Here is a 22,746-nt window from a genome sequence, read left to right as displayed (position 1 = left end):
ATAAAAAAACTTTTATGTCACACACATGTAAGTTTCCAACGTGATGTAAACATGTATTTTCTAAACCCTGCTTCGTTTGAATTCTCAGCACTGAGAAATTTCTTCTTTCATAGGTACTGTCCCTTGTTTACACATAACAGATGCCCACAGAACAGTTCATTTTAAATACAAAGCCTAAAGGAGAACTCCACTAAACTGCTTATTAAAGATTGTGTCAGACACAGCCGCCTGCCCAGCTGCCTTTTTTTCTTTTTTCCCTAGAAATCCCCAGAATATTTTGCTACCATGAAATTGGTAAGGTGCATCCCATAGGATTTAAAATCCTTTAAAGTAGCACACATCCTTTACCTGTTACACAAAAAGGCTTTATATTCTTATTTGGTGGCCTACACCAGACACCCTCTATATCTGTTTACTCCTTGTTGGCTGAAGTGTCAGTTCACAAGGATTGTAAACCCTATTCTCTTTGCTCAAAAATCAGCATCATTTTCTTCCTGGCATGTCACCCAGTCACTTCAGCACTTCAATCATGAATCCTTCAACTGTATTTCAGTAAAAACAGTTATGTCAAACATCTTCCTGCTAACGATCATGTCTAATTTCTCTATTACTATGTCTTCTCATAGTGTACGCACAGCTAAATTTTGAAAGGTTCTGTATTCCTTGTATTTGCACATCACACAGTACCTAATTCATGAATTTCAGGTCTAAGTACATGTATTGGTATGAGTCCCTTGACCACCTTTTCTTCAGCTGCAAAAGTTAAGTATCTTCAGAGCATAGGCAAGTCCAAGAAACCCAGAAAGCTGATTTTTCCCTCACCATCAAGAAAGAAAATGCATTTTCTGCAAAAGTCCTCTCCCATTCTGAGAGATGGTCTGATGCTACAGGAAACAGGTCACACTACCCATCAGGCCAGTGACTCACTTCCTGCATCTTCCATCCTCTTTCTTAATGCTTTTGCAGTTAGAAAAAGTCACTCAGAAGATCCTGACTCGTTTTTGTTTCCAACTGCTTTTGGAAAACCTGGAAGCCTCTAAAAGTATGTCATCTATACCTGCACTACTCCTGACAGTGCTGACTAGGGCTGATCTAAATAGGCTTTGCCTATTTGTATAAATGTCAGTGAGAAATGGACTGAAAGATTGACAACATCCAGGCAAAGTAATTTTAGTACTGCATATACGTACATAGTTTTTTTCTCTGAAAATGGGAAACTGAAGAATAATGCAATGCTCTAATTCAAACCAAGCTACCATTGTTGCACCCCAACAGAAGGCAGGGAGCTCTGCTACCTCTCTCTTCCCTCCCTCTCAAGGACTTTTCCACTTATCTCAGCTAACTTGCTAGCATAGTCAATACTTTGTGTTTGTGACAAGCCTACACAAGCATTCTTCACCAAAAACCGCCACAGTTGCAAGCGTGTAGAATCATAAACTCACAGAATCAACTAGATTGGAAAAGACCTTTAAGATCAAGTCCAACCATTACCCCAGGACTGCCAAGGCCACCACATGTACACAACTGCATGATCCTAACCCTACAGTCTCTCTGGATATCAATAGCTACATCTTTACATCAGGGTGTCAGAACAAAGCTCAAAATCAAATTAATTCCCCAATATAAAGACTGTAAGAGAGCCAGTGTAATTAAAAGATCAGATTCTGAATTACCAACCTAGCAGTATCACTGTGTAACTGCCCATGTTGTCATACATAGGGAATAGGAGCACAATCCTATCAGCCCCAGTGTTACCGACCAACACGCATTTTACTTTCCAGTAAATCTTCTTACTTCGTACAACAAAAATTGAACACAGTTTTCAGCCTTTGTTTCAGCAGAGCTAGCAAGAAATACTGCTTCCAATTCATGTTGACTGATGCATATACAACGATGACTGCTGTTCCTGGGTGTTTGTGCAAGCTCTAACAATTCTCCATTATAATGGTTTGGTCAAGACTGCACATACAGAGGTTTCAGTGGTTTATTTCTTAGAAAGAAGGTTCATATACTGTTTTATGTTGATGGGAAAATCCAGTAAGTTCTAGCCCACGTTGAAGAAGCGCAATGTTTAAATGAAAAGACAGCAGTGGAAGAATAAAAGAAAAACAAAAAAAGCAAAATAGTTGCCTGATGAATTCAAAGAAATAGGATAAAGCATTAGCTACCAGACTGCAATCTGGATTGCATTTATTTTTTTTAATAAAAGAATACAAAGCCTAAGTAATAGCCATTTTTTTAGTACCTTTCTAAAATTATTATTATTATTAAAAAATATCAGCAAGTTCTATCACTACTTACAACACCAAATTCTCAATTTTGGGGATAATAGCATCAGGTGGTTTATTAAAAGTTAAAGATTCCTTACATGTTACTATTCCCCTAATAAGGTGTATTTAGCTTAGGATATTGAAAACTGGGAAATCATTTTTCACAGTTGTGTGAAATATTTCTCCTAGCTTAATGTTTTGTGCCTCAACCACGACAAATATGCCCCATACCCAGGGAACTTCAGACAAGAGGAGGGGAAGGAACCTGGGAGAAGACAGAATCACATTGACCCAGTATAATGCCTAAAAAAGGGGGATTGTATTTGCAGCCAGGCAATGAGGAAGGACTAATACCTGTTTGGAGGACAGATTTCTTCATCTTTATCCTAGAGTTTTATATGGTGTACTGTGTGCTGGCATGATACCTTCTTAGGACAAGTTGTTCAGTTAATCTCTTCATAGCTAAAGAATATCTTTTCCTGTTTTGAACAGTGATGGTACAAAATGGAAGAAGGACCCTTGAGATTTCCCAGTGTGCCCTGCCACTGTCCCACTGTTTTAATCTAAGCTTATTACTAGGCTAGAGTTGGAAGTTTTGGTTTTATGAGTGCTTCACACAGTTAATGACAAAAGGGAAAGGAAACATGTGGCTCCAGTACCAAGAAAGGGGGCACCTACCGGTTCTGGATTTGTACTATGTGGAAATTGTTTCTCCCTTCTCATTTTCAAAGAGAGCCCTAGAAAGCCAGAACCAGATGAAGTTCTGATTTGTGGCTGAAGGCCTCCAGTTTTTCCATTTCTGTGAGGCATCCAGCCCCTTCTCTGCCTGGGAGAAGCCCAAAATCCACAGAGTACCTCATCAGACAGCCCTGACCTCCCACAAAAGGAAGTTTGAAGATGTGCATTGTGACAGAGTCCTTCACCCTTCAAACCTAAAGCAGACAATTCCAGTGAACTGAGAAGAAGAAAAGGCTATCAAGGAGAAAAAATGCTAAGTAGATGGACTAAAAGGCCAACATAAGGGGAGAAAGCAGGTGATGTTGGTAGATTCAGTATCTGCTTTTAAAATCAACGTGTGTTTGTTTACCTAGTGAATATGCAACCCAGGCTAGAAGGTTTGCTGGTATATGAGAAAACAGCTCAGCTGCATGTAACTAGAAGCCCAAAACACCAGTACTCCCCTTTAAACAAGTGCAAAGTGGGAAGACATATGGAAAATAATTTCTAATTATCAAAGTTCACTTACATACCACCGCCTGATGATGAAAAAATCCGTAAGTCTCAAAACTAAGAAAACCTCATTGATCACGGAGGTCAATGAGACTTTTGTTTCCAATTGCAGTAGTTGGGCTCTCATTAAATTACTAATGTAATTCAATCGACAGTAAAGAAGGCAAAGCAGAAATGAACAAAGCATCCTTGCTGTGTTGCTGGAGCTCTCAGGGTTCTCTCATGCAGCCACCCAGTTTTGATTTGTGGCTCCACAAAGTGCACAGCAGTGCTGCTAGCAGGTGAACAGAAGCATTACTGAATTCAGCAAAGGGAACTTGAGAGACCATAAAATAAAGCTGTCTTCTCTCAAGTGCTGCAGGGATCAGGACCTAAGTATCAGAGAAATGATTAAAAGAAAACCACTGATCAGAAGAAAAAAATATTTGTAAATATAAAAATAGATACAAAATATATCAGGTAAATATACAAAAAATAGTTGTAAAGACAGTTCTCACTCTACTGAATCACAAAATATTTTATTAATTCTAACATTAATTTCATCAGTCCAGCCCACAGAGACAAAACTTTAAAGGTGCTCACAAAATCATTCTATCTACATTTGTTTAGATAGACCTTGGAAGAACCTACATAGGCATCTCCTACAGGCAGAAACCCTCCCCCACACACCCTAATCACATAAATAGGCATGCCAAAATGGCACAAGCCTATAAGGTTTCAAAGAAAAAGCTGTACATTTTTTACCGAAAACATGAACAAAGGCAGGTAACAAAATACATACAAAACTAGTTGAAACAGATGGCAAGACTTCTGAGGGAAAAAAGGTTGACATTTTCATGATTCTACACATAAACATACTGCCAGCTAATACGGAAAGAAACTTTCCTTATGAGCTGAAACCCTTTTAATCAACATTATAACAACTGATGATGGTCAATGACCAAGTACGTTGCTAAACATGCTACTTGTCTGATTGAGTAAAGCAGATCCCACATAGCACGGCAGAACACATGTTGTACTGGTGCAGATCGAACCCCATGTTTTCAATAAACTGTATGTGTTGACACAGACAACTTACCAGAAAAGGAGTTCCCAGACAAAATGCAAGTTAAATCTTAAAGACAATTCTTTTTGTAGTGATACCAGCTGTTTATCATGTCAATTAGTTGCAAACCAATTTTTATCTAATAATTTTTTATACTAACTACTTAAACATTTACAATTTAATTAGAGATACAATTTCTTAGATTCATTTTCTCTAACTGCAGTTTTGAAAGTTGTCAGAAGAATTATAGCTAGGTCTGATCTTGGAAGTTTTACACATGTTGGAAATCCACATGATATTGAATTAAGTTGTGCAGCCTGGGACACAGCCGCATAACTAGATGCATATGAATGTAAATAGCTTTCCCTAGAGCATCACCTTTAAATATTGTTGCTGTACTTCTTTAAGATGAGAAAAATCCCCACTTTACTGCAAAACCAGACTTAAGCATGTTTAGAAACTTGTCAAGTGCCATTAGAACATGAAATTGCTGCAATATTTGATGTACGGTATTGTCAAGCATGTGCAATCTGTAAGCATCTAGATTGTTATTTGTGCAAATACATGCAGACCTACTCTGCCTTCATGTGCAAATCCACACTGTCTCCAGTGACAGTTTTGTGGTAGTCACTTAGGGCAGAATCTGGCCTACATTCACCTTCTTGGTATTCAAAAGCCAAGAAGAATGATTAACTACTATCTTCTAAAAGGCCCAACTGCAGAATGCTTTAGTAGAAAAATAAACATTTTAAGTTTTTGGCAGATAACATTAGTGCAATTATTTTGACTGCCTTACTTTCACACAGTAGATTAAAAAAATATATTGTCACTTGTGAAAAAAACCTAAGACACTTCAGAAGCAGTTACGTAGCTGCCAAATAAACAGTAAAGAAGAGGAGTGATTCTGTGGCATAACCACAAGCTCTCAATGCCTTTTAATGCTCCAGAAAACAAAATCCAAGGCTTGTAAACTAATTACAGTTCTTTCTGCACAAAAATGCATCACTTATGTGATTTCCAAAAGGCTGACTAACTGCTGAATAAAAAGAGCACATTTTCATATTCAGCTATAGCCTAGACCAGATCTGGATCAACTTCTTTCTTTGAAGAACCATTTTTGGTAGTCCGAGTCTGTACATGGTTGTAACAATGGTGCTGGGTTACCATTGTAAGCATTTGACTCTGCTTGTACGCACTTCTGGGTTTGAAGATGAAACAAGGTACCATCCTACAAAAGACAAGAGTAAGTTTTGCTTTTCAGGTCTTAAAAATTACAGGCATATCACTGTGTCTTAAAAGCAACAGAAGACATTCACAACAAATAAATGTCACACATATCCTTCTCATGGGGCCATTCAGTGAAGCCAAGAAGTACAAGATCTCTAAAACGTTATCAAAAGACCCTGCTTTTAAACTTATATTACCATTGCTTCAGAATGATTCGTGTCTTGACATCTAAGCCCATAAAAGATGTACTAACTTCATTCACTTTCATTGCCTTTTGTTACTGTGCTTGAATATGGCCAGAGAAAACCAAAGCATAGTATAGGCATTACCCAAATTCACCAACTTACTGCACATCTTGCAAGTAAAATGTAAATGTTGTTAGTTAAGTGTAGATGTTGGTTACATTTTTAGCAAAGAAAATTCCCGTTTCTTCACAGAGTATATTTTTAGCGGAAAACGCAAAAATATCTAAGCACGCCCCTTGCCTGCAGATATGTGTGGAGTTAATCACACCTCAAGCCGCAGCCCCTGATGCCCAGCACTGCGTGCTTGCTCATGGCTTGCTGACAGGCTTAGCTGCTGAATGACTTTTCTGTTTCCATCGTGATAATTCAAATTTTTGAGTGGACTAATCAATATCTCCCTCAGTCATTTTTGACTCGGTGCCCATAAGAACTTAATTCTTGCCAGGCTGGTGGGAAGGCTGCTCAAATCTTTGATTATGCTACATACATAAGGACAGCTTTTCCAGTGTCTGAAACTTCTCTGCACAAAGCAAGAGAAATGTGGTATTGACACCTCACCCATGACTCACCTTGAAAAGTGGAGACCAGTGATTTTGATTTAATGCAATAGAAGAGGAGGAATTGGAGAAGAGCAAAATGCTCAAATCGCACACAGGCACAAAGTGGTGACAAGAAACAAGAAGATTTGAAGCAATTCCTGAAGTTCCATATGCTAAAAGCTAATGGTTAGGAATGCATGGAAACAGACGTATTCCAAAACTGTGTTTTCTCAAGTAGTTCCTGAAGTGACTGAGGGTCTTTCAATATAGGGATTAACAGATATGACCTTGAAAAATTTTATTAAAAGTCAGCATTGAAAATGAAATGTCATTTATTTATAAAGTCAGCCTTTGAAATATTTTGTTTTACTCAGTAATGCCACTATGAGCTTCAGACTGGACTAGATTTAGTGAATGGACAATAGTTTTTATATTTTTCTTTTGAATTCACCCTGCCACCTATCACTGGTGGTAGTATCCAAGCATGAAATTTGTCAGCCATGGAGCCTGTAAGAGTTTAGATGCATTATGCAGACACATTATGTAAACGCACCATTTTGATATATTATGTGACCTTTTCCCTTATCCAAATAATATCGCTCCAGAACCTGACCAAGGTCATCATTTTTCATCCAATTTATTTTCTCTCGGGCATCCAGGAACTCCTTCAGAGATTAAAAACTAAACATAAGGTTTTCTAAGATCACGTGATATGTTTATTAAATATACTCCCATACTTCTCAGCATTTCTCCCCCTTGGGAGTAGGCATTAAGGCTGAAGAAGAGGGGTGCAGATTTGCTGAGTGCCCACAGCCAGGAAGATTTGTCCTGTGTAGGAGCAGAAGTAGGGCAGAAGGTAGTTTTTCGATGGTGCAGCAAAGTACCCAATGAGACGTAACATTGCAGAAGAGCTCAGGGAGCGCTTCTGGTGTGCAAAGGGAGGGTCGCGAAAGATGGTTTGCAGAGGAGAAGCAGCAGCTCTCAAAAGCAGGGAAGAGTGTAAAGTAATGGTGGTATGCGAAGTATCAGGGATATATGGGAAATAAATTAAGTCAACGAAAGAAGAGCAGAGATAGACCAGCCACAAGATTGGTTGGGAAAGGGGCGTAATTTCTCCTCAGTTCTCAGGAAAAAGGGGTAGGCATGAGATGCAAGAGAGCTGAGCAGCCCAGAAAATACTAGATACAGACAAGGCAAAAAGAGATCTCTTTCAACATTCCCAACTCCTCTCGGGTGAAGAAGGGCATTTTCCTTTATCTCATCTTCCTATTCTTTATGCTGGCATACTCTTCACCTGCACACTGCTGCTACTCTGCTTCTGTGTTCAGATATCATAAGAAAGACAGCATATCTCAGAGATCTCTACTGAGGTTGTGGCCTGCAGGATGTGTAGGCAGTAAGAGAAAAAGAAAGGGAACCTCAACAATTCTTCTTCCAACTGCTTCCAGAAACCCCAAACCCAAACCGGCACACTTACCTCTCTGAAAACAAACTTCTGGTTTTCAGGAATACTGTGGACGTTTTCATGACACAAGTACATTGTCAAGTAGTCGGTCCCTGAATCAACTGCTGCACAGACTTCTGGCTGTCTGGTATTGTAACGTATTTCATTATGGGATGTGTACTCAAAAAACTACAAACCCAAAAGAAGCAAAAGACAACAGTCATTTCATACGTACACAAGAAAGTATTTATAAGGAGGCTACACTAAGATACTATAATTAAGTTCACATATTAAACTTGCCACTGTGAAGAGAAATTCTGCCAAAAATAGTCAAGGAGCCTCAACTTCTGCCATTTGCTAACCATTTTACAGAAAAATCTATCTTAGCACAGCACTGCTTTACTCTGGTAGCACTTAAAATGTATGAATTGCTGAATAAATGCCCTGGAAAACAGACTTTCCAGCATTAAAGAACTTACAAAATTTGAACGTAATATTCTACTTGCACATTCTAGATAACGCTTAAAAAATAGGATGGAGAACATTTTACAGTCTGACATTTTGCCTTCTGAATTCAGTTGTCGCAAAACAATGTTACTTTTAATTAAGGAGTTGCTCAATGCATAGTTCAAAGCAGTTTGGTCAAGGTTCATTTCCAATTACAAAGTACTCCAGAGGCATGGTGATAAGCATTTTATTATATAACATTTTTAGATATTATTTGAAGCAAATCAGCTACAGTTGCTTTTAAACACAAATTTTATTAAAGACAATTTACTGGCTTTGCTTGATGCACAATATTTTACAGAGGTGCTCTGAACATGCTCTAAAACATTTTGGCTTCTTCAGCAATCACGGCTGAAGACTTCCTTAAAATTTTTATATTTATCATGGACATATGCCAAATTTTGTACTTCATTAAAGAGCAGCAGAGCTTGAGAATTGTTTGTATTTAGCATGCTTGTAAATAATTCAGATGGCTATAGTGCACGGATGTGTGTTTAGATCCAATTTAGATTATACTCAGTAGAGGACAGTTTTATACACATCAGAAAATTGCTTTTTACCAATAGTATAGGTGCATTAGTGGAAATCAATAAAAGGATGGAGGGGCAGAAGGAATCCTCTTCTGTTTTGTTTCACCTCTGGAGAAAGAAACTGTAAGGCTTTGTGAAAGGGGCTATGCCAATTCAGAAATATTGTGTGTACTTGAACTTAGTGCAAAACCATCCTTAGCAACCACCAAGGCTAATTAACCTTGAAAGAGAAACTGGAAATGGAGTTCTAATGTAAACAGAACTGTGTGATTACAAAGTCTGAAGTCATCCATTTCCAGATGTAAGAGCTCTGATTTAGACTACGCTGATGGTAGTTGTTTCACAAAATCTGCCCCTCCTTTTAACACAATCAGGTATTTCTCTGCTGAGGTGGCTGTTGCAGCCATATTCAGACCAATGTTACCCACTACATCAAGGCCTTGTTTTTTTTGGCAGTGGTGCAAGTGATTGACCCCCTATAATCAACCTGTTTGCCACCATTCATTTGTGGTACGCCGCAAAGGGAAGTGAGTGTTTTGAGAAAGCAGCTTCACCCAGGAGACTCTGTTTCACCTTGAAACCTATTGCTATGATGTAGGCTGCACTGCCTTTACGACGTTTGCTTTATGTCAGAAATGTTGCTTCATCAATAGAAGTCAACTGTGAGAACACTGGCCTATTATTATCATTATTATTATTATTACTATTATTATGAAAAACAAGGAGGTGGTTGGTGACAGCCAGCATGGCTTCACTAAGGGGAAATCCTGCCTGACCAATTTGGTGGCCTTCTACGATGGGGCTACGGAACTGATGGACAGGGGTAGAGCAGTTGACGTCATCTACCTGGACTTGTGCAAAGCGTTCGACACCATCCCACATGACATCCTTGTCTCTAAATTGGAGAGACATCAATTTGATGGGTGGACCACTCGGTGGATAAAGAACTGGCTGGATGGCCGCACGCAAAGAGTTGTGGTCAATGGCTCCATGTCCGGCTGGAGACCAGTAACGAGTGGTGTCCCTCAGGGATCGGTGTTGGGACCAGTCTTGTTCAACATCTTTGTCGGTGACATGGACAGTGGGATTGAGTGCGCCCTCAGCAAGTTTGCCGATGACACCAAGCTGTGTGGTTCGGTTGATATGCCGGAGGGAAGGGATGCCATCCAGAGGGACCTCGACACGCTTGTGAGGTGGGCTGATGCCAACCTGATGAAGTTTAACCATGCCAAGTGCAAGGTCCTACACCTGGGTCACAGCAATCCCAGGCACAGCTACAGGTTGGGCAGAGAAGAGATTGAGAGCAGCCCTGCAGAGAAGGACTTGGGGGTGTCGGTCGATGAGAAAATGAACATGAGCCGGCTTCAGTGTGCGCTCACAGCCCAGAAAGCCAACCGTATCCTGGACTGCATCAAGAGGAGTGTGACCAGCAGGTCGAAGGAGGTGATCCTGCCCCTCTACTCTGCTCTCATGAGACCTCACTTGGAGTATTGTGTGCAGTTCTGGTGTCCTCAACATAAAAAGGACATGGAACCGTTGGAACAAGTCCAGAGGAGGGCCACGAGGATGATCAGGGGAGTGGAGCACCTCCTGTATGGAGACAGGCTGAGGAAGTTGGGGCTGTTCAGCCTGGAGAAGAGAAGGCTGCGTGGAGATCTCATAGCAGCCTTCCAGTATCTGAAGGGGGCCTATAAAGGATGCTGGGGATGGACTCTTCATTAGGGACTGCAGTGATAGCACAAGGGGTAATGGGTTAAAACTTAAACAGGGGAAGTTTAGATTGGATATAAGGAAGAAATTCTTTACTGTTAGAGTGGTGAGACACTGGAACAGGCTGCCCAAGGAAGCTGTGAATGCTCCATCCCTGGCAGTGTTCAAGGCCAGGTTGGACAGAGCTTTGGATGACATGGTTTAGTGTGAGGTGTCCCTGCCCATGGCAGGGGGGTTGGAACTTCATGATCTTAAGGTCATTTCCAACCCCAATTATTCTATGATTCTATGATTCTATTTACCCTAATAGGCAGGGGCTATTCCCTGGCCTTCAGGCTTTGGTTCTCATGTTCAGTACCTGATTGGCACACGGAAAGCCTACTTCAGCCACCACAGTGAGCTATAAAAGGCACTCACTCATTTTAAGCCTAGGACTTATGAATGAAAAAAAAAAGGTTCAATCCCGCTCGTTTATGTCTGAATGGACACTTTTTTACAGCTGCCACTTTTACAGGGCCACATGTAGAACCTTGCTCATTAGTAGATTTATTAGATATAATAACTCCTTTTAGCAATTTGCATTCAGTGTCAGTGAAAGCCCGCAAGCTCCCAATTGCACCAGATGCATCAAGAGTAGATGGAACAGCTACCAGGACAGAGTGCTCCTTACTACTGACATCTTCCTTGAATGACCTCTCAAGGACTTGTACCAGATTTTGGAATAGAAGAGCAAGTAAAATGGTTATTTCTGAATAACATTAATGTTATAATAACAATAATGTTATTTCTGGATAACATTAAGGATTGGAGTTGTAGGATTAGCAACTAAGGACTCCTGCCTCCTTGTCCAATGGATATTATACAGTTCTTTAACCTATACTCCTTCAAATGAAATAAATACTTCAGGCTTCAGGGTTTTTCAAGCTCCAGTAATACATGAGATAAATCTCTTTGTCCTCAAAAGGTAAAGTGTTCTTATAGTGCCCTTTCCTTGCTCAGCTGGTTCTGTGGACAGAAGGGAAGCATTTTCAAACTGATCCATAGCTCAGCAACTAGTAGCTATATAGCATTTCTTTGCTTCAGAGAACCAGCAGACTCCTTTAAGTGTTACTGGGAAGCTTGATGAGGCCTTTTACCCAGTGCCTACAACTTCTGGGTGATCTATTGGTTATGCCCCAGCTGCATCAGTGTTCTGCAGAAAAAGCAATGGAGGCAGATTTCAGCTACCTCATCACACCCTGTAACCCTACTCTCATCCCTCCCTGTGCCTGGATACTGCTCTTCTGCACATATGAAGACGTTTGCACTTGATGGGTGCAACCAGCAGAGAGGATACCAGGTCTGATATCCCTTTCACAGAAAACCCAAAGGCTTTGCTAAGCTATTTGTTTGCCTCTCCCTATTTGCCTCAAATCTATCAGCTGAAAATGGGAATATTGGAGGAAGTACTGCCAGACAAAGCAGGCTCCTCAGTGGTTTCCCATCCTCCTACCACATCAGATCAGCTTCCTGCCATCATATGTGGGTGCCCTCCATACTGCTTCCCAGCCATACCAGGAAAGGCAATGGGCTTTATTGGTGTTGAATTTCAAAGCCTTCATTCTCGTTTACTGGGGACAGACAATCTCCAGCAGCCTGAGGTGCAAGCACCAAGTAGGCAGCATTTTGTGTATTTTCTGTCTCTCTTCCATAAACACACAGGTCCTACCACTGTAGTTGTATCCTCATCTTCTTGCTATAATGAACTCGCTAATTTTCAACAACCTCCTTACACAACTCCTTACACAAAAGCAACTCAAAATGACTAAATGGAACAGTCTCACTTAGGCCATGGATTCAAGGAAAAATAGCAACAAATTACCAGGGACCTTAGTTTCAGTAGTTTCAGAGTAGTTTCAGAGTAGTTTCAGTTACTGAGACATAATATGGGAGAAGGTGCTGGACTTTATAAATAATCAAGAGCACAGAGCTCTCTCCTCTCGGCACAGTGCACACAGATATTCAGAGGTCACTTTAAGTGGAGAATTGCTTCCAGTGAAAAAAGCTTTTGCAGTTGTTCCCTACAAAACCAGCCACCTGCCAGCAGCATATCATGCCAGAGGATGGGTGTACTGGAGTGTAAGACACAGATGTGTGACCAAGTTAACCTTCATTAATGTTAAATTCTATCAAGATGTTTTTGGATAATAACTTTACTGAGCTGTACTCTGGAGAATAAACTTCATTCCTTTATACTATGAAACAGAGTGAATGTGCAGCAGGGAATACTATTTGAGGAAGAAAGTGATGAATCATGGAACAAACACTGCAACTAGAAGAAGGGATGAGAAAAAGACTAAAGGATTCAAAATGGGAGCTAGCCAGGAAAGAAGAAAGGCATGTGAAAAGGAGCAAAACATGACCTAGTCTGGGTAGTAACTGGGGGAAGAATAAGTGAGAGACACAGCAACGGTGTTAGCAAAAGGCTGTGAGACAGCCAGCATGGCAAAGAAAGCGTTAAGTAGCATGGAGTGAAGAAACTGCAACTGTCTTTGATACATGGTGCTGGACAGGGGACTGCATGGAAGCTTTGTAATGAGGGTTTGCTGCTAAAGCTGTATATAGGTAATGAGCGATGAGAACAGATTGGAGTAGAACAGGCAGAAGAGTTCTGTATTAAGATGCCAGATTCCCATCCAAGGACAACCAGAAGTTAAGGGCTACCTGCTGTTAGCAAACATCTGTGAAACTCTGAAATGCCCTGCTCACCTTAACACAACTAGAAGATGACAAACCTGGTCACCATCAGCTCCATCAGCTGACAGCGATGGATGTACATGTGGGAGATTTGACTGTTTCAATCCTGCCACTGTCACCTGCCAACTGAGCTAAGGAATTCACACCACCAGGCCCAGCCTGCTACCTTTGAAGAACAACTGTCAAAAGGTGGGGGACAGGAAGGAAATAGACAGAAATATCCTGCTGGTAGGTTTCACGGCTATTTGTGAGCCAGAAAAAGAAGGTGCAAGTTCAGCAACCCTGATTTCCATTTCCTGTCTCACTTGTGCTTCTATGTCTTGCCTTATTTTAGCCTCCCTCTATTCCTGTACCTGCAGTTCTTCCTGCTGTTCACTTCTCTTGCAACTACTACTCATGCCCTCATTTGCCAGTCGGTATCTCCACTAAAGGAGTCTAAAGTGATTCTGCTTGTTTCATGCTCCTTCCTTGTCTTCCTCTATCACACGAGGCTCCTTGCCTGTTGCCCTACCTCTGTCGCGAAGCTTCTTCTGCCTCCTGTGTCACCTTGGTCCCCTTTCCCTGGTTCCATGCCTTTTGCCCGTTTCCTGTGTTCGGCATTCCCTCCTTAGGCTTTGCAATTCCCCGTGTCACCTCCTATTTTCTTTCACGGGTTTATATTGCAGTCAGTTTCTCGATTTCTCCTGCTGCCTGGATGCCAGCAGAGGGAGCGCTAATTGCACCGCTCCCACAGCATCGGTGCTCTCGCCCGGTGCTGCTAGTGCAGGTGTGTCGCACCATCAGCAGAGATGTCAGAGCATTACTATCCAGTAATGTGGTATCTTTGCAGCAAATTCAGTTAATCTTTTAGTGCTAGCTAAACAAAGGATAACTGTAAAAGTGTTATCTCATGACAACACATCTCTCAGCTGCACTTCTCTTTTGCTTTCACCTTTTGTCCTAGATCATTATTTTTTCTTCGTGGAAGAGAAAATTCAAACAAATTTTTTTCTCAGAAAAATGCAAAAAGATTTTCAACCCCTCTTCTCTTGTAATCTAAAAAAAAAATCTATAAATACCTTTTGTGTTTGAGTATGCAATCCCACACTTGAAACACCTCTTAATCTACAATAGCAATCAACTCTTCCTCATAAGGAAGTGGCTTAACTCTGTTGTCTGATTACCAACTTATCTTCTATATAGGTGTATACAAGTGTACTAACTTGTGCATGGAGCTGAACTGGAGGAGTAAAATGAGGTGGGGTGGTGTGACTTAGTGCGCTTGACATACATCTGTCAGTACTGAGATCCTTTGGCTTTTATGATGCAAGATTCTCTGCCTGCCCTACCCTGCATCTGGGTCTCCAGGATAGAAACATTAGGAAAGTTAAGACAAAAACTGATAAATAATACTAAAAACCAGAAAAGTTTGTTGTTAGTACTTAAGGCAACAAACTTGCTACCAAAACCAAATCTACTTTCTTCTAAGTTCCAAAGCACAGTGCTGACTATTGTTTTCCTTTTCTTATTTAAAATGCAATTCATATTAGAAGCTTCTTTCTTAATACAGACTTGCTTTTTACTCCTCAAGCTTGTATATATTTATAAAGCAAAGTTCAGAAAGATAACAAATACACTGCTTATCTGCCACATCTCTGGTTCGTTCCCAAACTTGTTTTTCCTTTCCTAACTGAATGTTTGGGTTAATTTCCTTAAGAAAAAATAAATCCCAAAGAGTAAAGCCACCCAAGCCGTCAATTTTATGTACTTACTCTCAACAAAGACCTTGGTTATTTCTCTACCCCTCCCCACCAGAAGAATGCTATATAGTCTAATCTGGGTTAGAAGCCAAAAATCAAGCTAACATGTTACATGCCACAGAAACACCAAACCTTAATCCTAAAAGGTGGCCACTCAGAGCCATGCAAAACAACCATTGTAAATTGGCACATGGTGCCCATAAACACTTTTAACATGGCATTATGCAGAGAACTTTATGGGTATCATAACTAACCATGAATGCACACACTTTCAATCAGCAGGGAGAAAGACACCAGCAAGTACTTTCAGCTTCGCAGGTTAAAACCAGGAAAGGAATAATGAAAGAGTTAGAGGGATCCCTGTTCCCCAGGATTCTGGAGCACAAGCCCAAGATGACATTTCTCTACTGTGGAGCTCAAGAGAAGATGCCATCCAAAACCACTTGCACAGTTAAGACAAGCATGAAGAGTAAAGACATGATGACAGACACAGGCAGAACTAGGTGAGGTTTGCAATATTATTAAGGGCTTTGGAGACATGGACAGACAAAAGCTTAGAGATGTGCTGGTCTGCCCAAGACTGGCTGGAGGTGAGCAAACACTGGCCTAATAAACACTACAGCTGCACTGCTGTGCTATTAACCCCTGCTAATGAGCTCTGTGGAAAGGCATAATTAAGGTATGCATGAGTTCCCTCATCTGGGTAGACACATCTTCAGAATGAAGAAAATCTGACCTGGAGATAATCAAAATTACAAACATTCAGTGCAAGAATCAAAATCAGACCTAAGACTACCTCATTGTGGCAACATATTCTCTCAGCCCTACTGCAATGCCTTTACCATACGTTTTTACATCACAACTGTGTTAGCCAGAATTAAAGTAAGCCAAATCTTACCTGATTTTGTCCCATGCCATGACATGGGTACAGTATGATCCTGTGTCCGGTTACTTGATGTTCATTTGTAGGGTTATAATCAAAACAGAAGTTTGCCATTCCTCTATTCTTCAGCTAATCAAAACAAGAATATTTTAAAGTATTAAACTAAGGAAAATATGCTGTAGTCCTTTACACCCATCCTGCTGGGCTGTGAGGTTTATATCCTAGAGCTAGAGCAAATTAACTTGAATAGATCAAATGGATCCAATGGCAACGTCTCTCTGACTAATGTGAAATAAAACTGTTGGGATCATCCTGACTTTGGGCATTGAAGCAGCCAGGCTTCTGCTAGGAATGACACTGTGTTCCTGTTTATTTGCAAATGAAGTAGGTAACGACTATGAAAAGCTGTGTTGAAACCCAACAAGCCAGCAAGTCACGTGGAACAGAAGAGTCATCCATGTCTTCCCCCCCCCGGATGTACTTGTTCAATTTTTCTTATGAAGACTACATACTTTTCTGAGTTTGTCAAATGGGAGATATTACAAGGATTTGTTCTCAAAAGGATTCCATACCCTCTTGAGGTTGAACAAGAAGACAGGTTTTAAGAACAGTATCTTACACCTCAAAGTGGGTAACATACATCTTTGGAGAGAGACACTAGATGTGATATTAAACATTCTTCACCAGTGTTGCTGATCTCTGACATACTAGGTGCATAACTTTTAGATTAAATTTTAAAGTATTAAGTCACCTCATTTTAAAAACATCAGGCTAATTAACAGGGACTTGCATTTAAGTATTCAGGAGGCAAAAGTGACTGAAAATAAGTTAAGCAATGTCATAACAATTACTGACTCCTAGTATAAGCCACTTAACCGAATTTAAAATTACTCAAGGCAAAAGAGGTTCTGCAAGCACAGGTTCAAGCTGAATGCCCCCGTTACTGAATGCAATTATATCACAGACAAAAAGAATGAGCATAGTAAATCTCAGATGAGTTAGCTCAGCAAGGCGTAATTTCACTACTCTTAACTAGTCATGATAATTGCATCCTCAGTTCTCAATCGGGAGAATGGATGTATATGAAGGGACTGCAGAAAGCTAAAACCAAACAAACAAGACAAACCCTGCAGGACCCAAACCCACCACAGAGCTAACCACACAATTTGAAAAATTAAATATTTGTGTTCTACATGTATTTTGCTTTCCTAACTTCTGTTTTTATTGCTACCCGACGTCCTCTTTCCACTGCTTTGTGCCTATTCCCGCTGAATGACAGCCAAGCTCTCGGTGCTCTGCATGCCTGGGCTGCTGGCCCAAGGCAACAGTAATACACAGGGGCTCAGGAGGACCACCAAGGGCTTGGGGCCCCTTGCAGGCCTGCTAGGGCTGCGAGGCTCTCCTGTCAGAGCCAAATGTATAAATGTGGGAGTGAAGCCCTTCCCTTACAGGCTTCCTTCTTAATTTCTCTCTGAACATGTTTCCACTAGCATTTGGTGGAATTTTTCAGTACAAGGTAAACCAACATGTGAATTTGGTGTTTGATAAAATTCATCCTTACTTTACCAGAAGCAAAAAAAACTCCCTCGGCACCCTTTCTACAGAAAGCACTGCTTGGTTTGTTGGGAACCCATTAGGCTGCTGCACCCCTCCCTTGAGCTGTCAGAAGACATTTTATTTACTTTCATAACACAAGGCAAGCACCACACCTCCAAAAATAGGAAAGTTTCTTTTACAGATGGATTTTTAACACTACTGTGTTAACTACGTAAACCAAACAATAAGCTTCTCATCTTTCTACATTCTACATCAAGAACGCGCAGACATATTCCTAAACATACATGGCCCATATCTCACCCTATTTCTTTTAGTTTGTTTTATCAGACATCAGTAGATATTCTTCTATACCCACACTTCATCAGGAAGCCTAATAGATATTCAAGACATAATTTGTGGGAATAGTCCATACTAAGCTGTTAGATGACCTGATCTGAAATGATAAAGATTTGAAAATCTGATCGTTGCACCATTGAGACAAAAATCTAAAACCCGCCCTCTGTTCCTAGGCAGAAAAAAGAAGTATGAGAGAATTTGTGAAAGTAGTGTTTTTCTCTTGTTAAATGAGAACACAGTTTAAGTTCCCTTTATGTGCAACAGCTCTATCAAAACAGTAATCATCCATTCATTTCCGAAGCTATCTTTATTCCCATATCTACCATAAACACATCATGCAATAAGAGCAAAATTTTCTCTGTGACTTACCTTAAATCTTTTGCAGAATGCTGCATTAGAGAAACAGAAGCAAGAAAAAAATGTTGATCACCTTGCCATTAAAACACATAGATCTAAAAAGTTCTACCCATGCAGGATTACTGGCTGCATCTTTCTACAGTGTTTGTCTCCTGTTGAAACATTGCAGGCGAACTCTACAGTGCCACCAAGTTACCACTCATTTGCAGGCTGGGACACGTAACAAACAGCAGCTACTGAGATGTTAATCTCAGACCTTTAGCCCTTACTGCTTGGAGAAATTCAAATCTGTTTTTTCCTAACATCTGCACACTTGCATATATTGACAGAATACAGGTATCAGTCAGGTTTTGGGGTTATTTTGAAGATAAAATCAATGTCCTGTAACTGTAAGCAACACATCAACAACAGATTTTTGACATTAAAACTTCATTATGTTAGTTCGTAAGTACAGTCAGTGGAGCACAGCCAACTTCTCATCCACAAAACAGATCAGAATCCTCTTTATTCCACCACAGTGGCATTGCTGCTGATGCATTAATGGAATGGGCAGATGATACTGTGGGACACAGTAAAATATAAATTTGTAGCAAGCAAACAGCTTCATGGTACTGACCAGGCATAAGCTTTTTCCTCAAAGGTAATCTGAGCAGTCACAGGGGATGATTTTTCTGAGCAGATGATATTTTCATATCATGCCTTTTTGAATTAAAAATAGTGAATATCCTCAGATTTCTGTTAACTTCTTAAATTCAATGCTGAAATGGGTATACAATGCTGATGACTAAGACCCTTTGAAGGAATCAAAATGACGAGACACTGCTATTGGAATCCAGTTGCTCACTCCAGCAAGTCCCGATCTCCCTGGGAAACTCAAGAACATACAAGCACATGTCTCAAGTGATGCTGTATTCACTTGAGATTAGTATCGAACACTTGAACTTCTCCCACTTCCTTTAAAAAGGTCTCAAGCTTTCAGAGGCTGCACAGCCAATGGAGTGGTGCATATTTTGCTATGATGGCCATCAGATCTCCAGGCCTAGTCCGCCATAACACTGGGTACCAATTCAATTTCAAGTGGTACAACAGAAATTGTATTATAATGCAGTTTTAGAGGTATGCCCTAGAGGAGGCTGTTTAAGAGCCTGATGCCTCTGAGGACTTGTAACACCAGACATGCAATAGTCTTCTTGATTATATAACTAAAGCCACATAGCAAAGACCTCTTCTGTAAGCTTGTCCATATATATCATGTGTTATTTAGATAATTTACAAAATTCTCTCTTCTATGTCACAGTAAAACAAAATTCTTTATAGTTTTAAAGGCTTAAAATCCTTCTTCCTGATTTTTTTTAAGGTTATTTCTGACCTAAATTAAAAGAAAATTATGACTAAGTATTTGGAAATTCATTGAAGATTAGATTGTCTTGAGGGAAAATGTGGAAGTAAATGGCCAAGAGAAAACGTCAAGTTTTTGATCTCCCAACTGATTCAGTCAGTCTCAGGTGCCTTTACGGCTGGATGATGAAAGAGCCATCAGCTAGATAGCCACAAACATCTATCATCTTAGTTGCTTCACATCAGTTCGAATAAAGACCAGATAGAAACTGTCTGAGAAGAACAGAGGAAAACTTCTCATACCTGAGCATAACGTGGTCTCACTGCCAAGTAATAAAACTTCTTTTCAAAGCAATCTGGATGCCAAGTTCAAAACCAAATTCACTGGCTGACCATAATCTTCAATCTCAGATACGTCAGCAATACTTAGTATGAGGGGAGAAGAACCCTGGCTATTGAACCCTTGCTTTGCAGCCATGCATTTCCACATTCATCAACAACATAGAAAGATCACAGAGCTGCCTGGTTCCTCCATTTTCACCTACCTGCACAATGCAGCAACGTCACAGTACTAATATTAGACACACAAAATGGCTCAAAGTTCTTCCTAAAGGTGTTCACACCATCCCATCCCATCCCATAGCAGTTAAGATTTTTAAACAGACCTAGTCTGGGCTCTGAAGGTGGGCAATCTGCACAGGCCTGGGGTTCAAGTCTTTTTAAGATTTCACACCAGTTGCAGCAGAAGTACAGTATACACTTCACTGGTAAGTACATGCTCAAGGACAGCCAAATCAGGTGCTATGCCAGCAAGAAAGAGACATCAGTGCTCTGCACAAGAACCTAAAAAGGATTTTCAGCCTTTCCAGAAATGCCGACATCTTAGTATTTTAACCCACTAAGTGCCTACCAGCATCACTTCCTCCTGCCCCTCAAATAAATTCAAGTCAAAAAGTTTAGATCACGTCCTACACAAAGTTCCAAAGCTGCATGGAGCCCAAGGAGAAGTTACAGTATTTGCCTCATTTCTAGGCCTCAGACAGTTTATAAGAATGCAATCATAGTTTAGGCACAAATACTAAAAATTTGGTATGTTTAAATAAAATTAACACTAGTATCTATTTGTCAGTGCATGGCACTGAATGCTGCTCAACAATTCTTGCATTTATTTCAATAACATATGGCTGACCTATGGGTAACCTTAGAAAGCTTTTCAACTTCAGTGTAAAGGGACGGAGAAATCCCCATATTCCTTTGCAGTCTCTCTGAACAACTGAATAACCTCACACTAAGCTGTTCTGTTAGCAAAGCCAACACTTTGAAACACAGTATTTTTGTGAACCAGAGAAACACTACACAGCTAAAGCAAGAGTAAAGAACATGATCAATGATTCACTGAAGTTAGCAGATGGGACTCAATATCCACAAAACAGTTGAATCACTAGGTGTCATTTTTGCACTGTCACTTTCTTAGAGTATAACTGCATTTTAAACTCTTCCTGAGGAAAAAAAAAAAGTGCATTCTTATTCTGCTCACAACTAGATGACAGCATTTAAGGATTGATTTTAGAGAAATACACAGAGCACATCTAAATTACACCACAGATACCTCAAGAAGCACTGAACAAGAACTATTATTTCTAGGTATTGCCAACACCTTTGCTGAGGATGACACGTGCAGTTAAATCGTGAAAGAAACTGCACAAATCCCTTCCCCTCTGAGGGGGTTGAAGCACTGTCACTGCCACCAGTCTCGGCTTTGTTTGAGAGGGCAAAGGATGGAAGTGGAGGGGAGGATAAGGTTACTGAAATGCTTGTGGAAGGTAAGTCTCAACACGTTATTGCTTCAGCTCTCGCTGACCTTGTCAGTTAGCAATCCAGCACAAAACAACTGAAAATGAACCAGTGCTCTACTGGGGTCCATTCAAAGCATTTGAGTAATGGTGGATATTACCTTTATTGCGGAGGAGGGTGGCTACTCTCTTGGAGGCTCCCAAGGGCTTTGCTGGCAGCTGATGCACTCCCCAGGGGAACTCCTACAGCTCCCCAAGGGAAAAACTGTTCTCTATGGAAAACTACAGCATTTCCACATTAGGATCTTTTCCATTCAACAAGTAAAAAAGCTATTAGGGAAGACTGTGGGGAGACTTGGTTCTTGTGTGTTTTGTACACCCACAATGATCAGGTTTTTTCCTCCACTGAAGGAGATCCAGCAGAGACTGAGTAATTGAAGTGCAGATGGCAGCAAGACAAGACTGTTGTGACACAGGCTAGATGTGATGCAGCAGTGTGGGAATGCAGCTTAGCTAGATCTGCAGAGTGATCAAGTTACCAGCAGAAGTACTTCTAAATCAATGCGGCATTGGTAATCAGGAAGGCATTTTATACAGCTTTGCCTGGCAGAAAGGTGCAGTCTTGTCTTGCTAATAAGACACGCAGCAGATATTTACTCATTTTTCAGACAAGCAGGTATTTGCTGCATCATTTCTGCCTTCATACCTTTCAAATGAGATTACAGAAATGTGATATACATGGAGGTAGTTTATATTTATTTGTAGACTGCAAAGAGCATAGAAAGTTGTCAAGTCTTAAAAAAGGAGAAGGGGATTCTGATATTGAACCAATGAAAATTACTTGTGAACCTGTGCTGGTCTGAAGTGACCTCCACATTAAAAATTAACATGTTGGTTTTGACATGTAGAATCCTGTATGATCTGTGAGCTCACAGCACCAGCTCCCTCTCCCATCACAATTTTCATCAGATAAAATGTGCAAATACGTGTTTCAAAGCACTTTCTATTGGAAATGGTGGAGTCACTGTCCCTAGAAGTGTTCAAAAACTGTGTAGATGAGGCCCTCAGTGGTGGTGGACCTGACAGTGCTGAGGTAAAGGTTGGACTTAATGATCTTAAAGGTCTTTTCCAACCCAGTTGACTGCGATTCTATTTTCAAGTCAACAACTAAAAAATGAAACACTTTGGTGTTTCAATAAATTAAAAAAGTCATCTTTTGTTTCCTTTAACACTCCCAAAATGTCAACTGGAAGGTGTAAT

At 40.4% G+C, this 22,746-nt stretch overlaps 1 protein-coding gene across 1 annotated transcript in view; it reads right to left on the bottom strand.

Annotated features, from left to right (window-relative positions):
• Positions 1 to 5,635: 5,635 nt before the first annotated feature.
• Positions 5,636 to 22,746, bottom strand: part of GALNT12 (polypeptide N-acetylgalactosaminyltransferase 12) — a gene marked incomplete at both ends in the record, with an annotated part of 49,311 nt that continues 32,200 nt past the window's right edge. Inside the window, 3 exons of the mRNA XM_080611512.1 lie at positions 5,636 to 5,773; positions 8,034 to 8,189; positions 16,121 to 16,234. Of these exons, the coding sequence (XP_080467638.1) occupies positions 5,636 to 5,773; positions 8,034 to 8,189; positions 16,121 to 16,234 (408 nt within the window). The remainder of the gene's footprint in view (positions 5,774 to 8,033; positions 8,190 to 16,120; positions 16,235 to 22,746) is intronic.

This window comes from Psittacula echo, assembly GCF_963264785.1.
Source record: "Psittacula echo genome assembly, chromosome: 2".
Classification (NCBI taxonomy): Eukaryota; Metazoa; Chordata; class Aves; order Psittaciformes; family Psittacidae; genus Psittacula; species Psittacula echo.
This window is presented reverse-complemented; position numbering and strand designations above follow the sequence as displayed.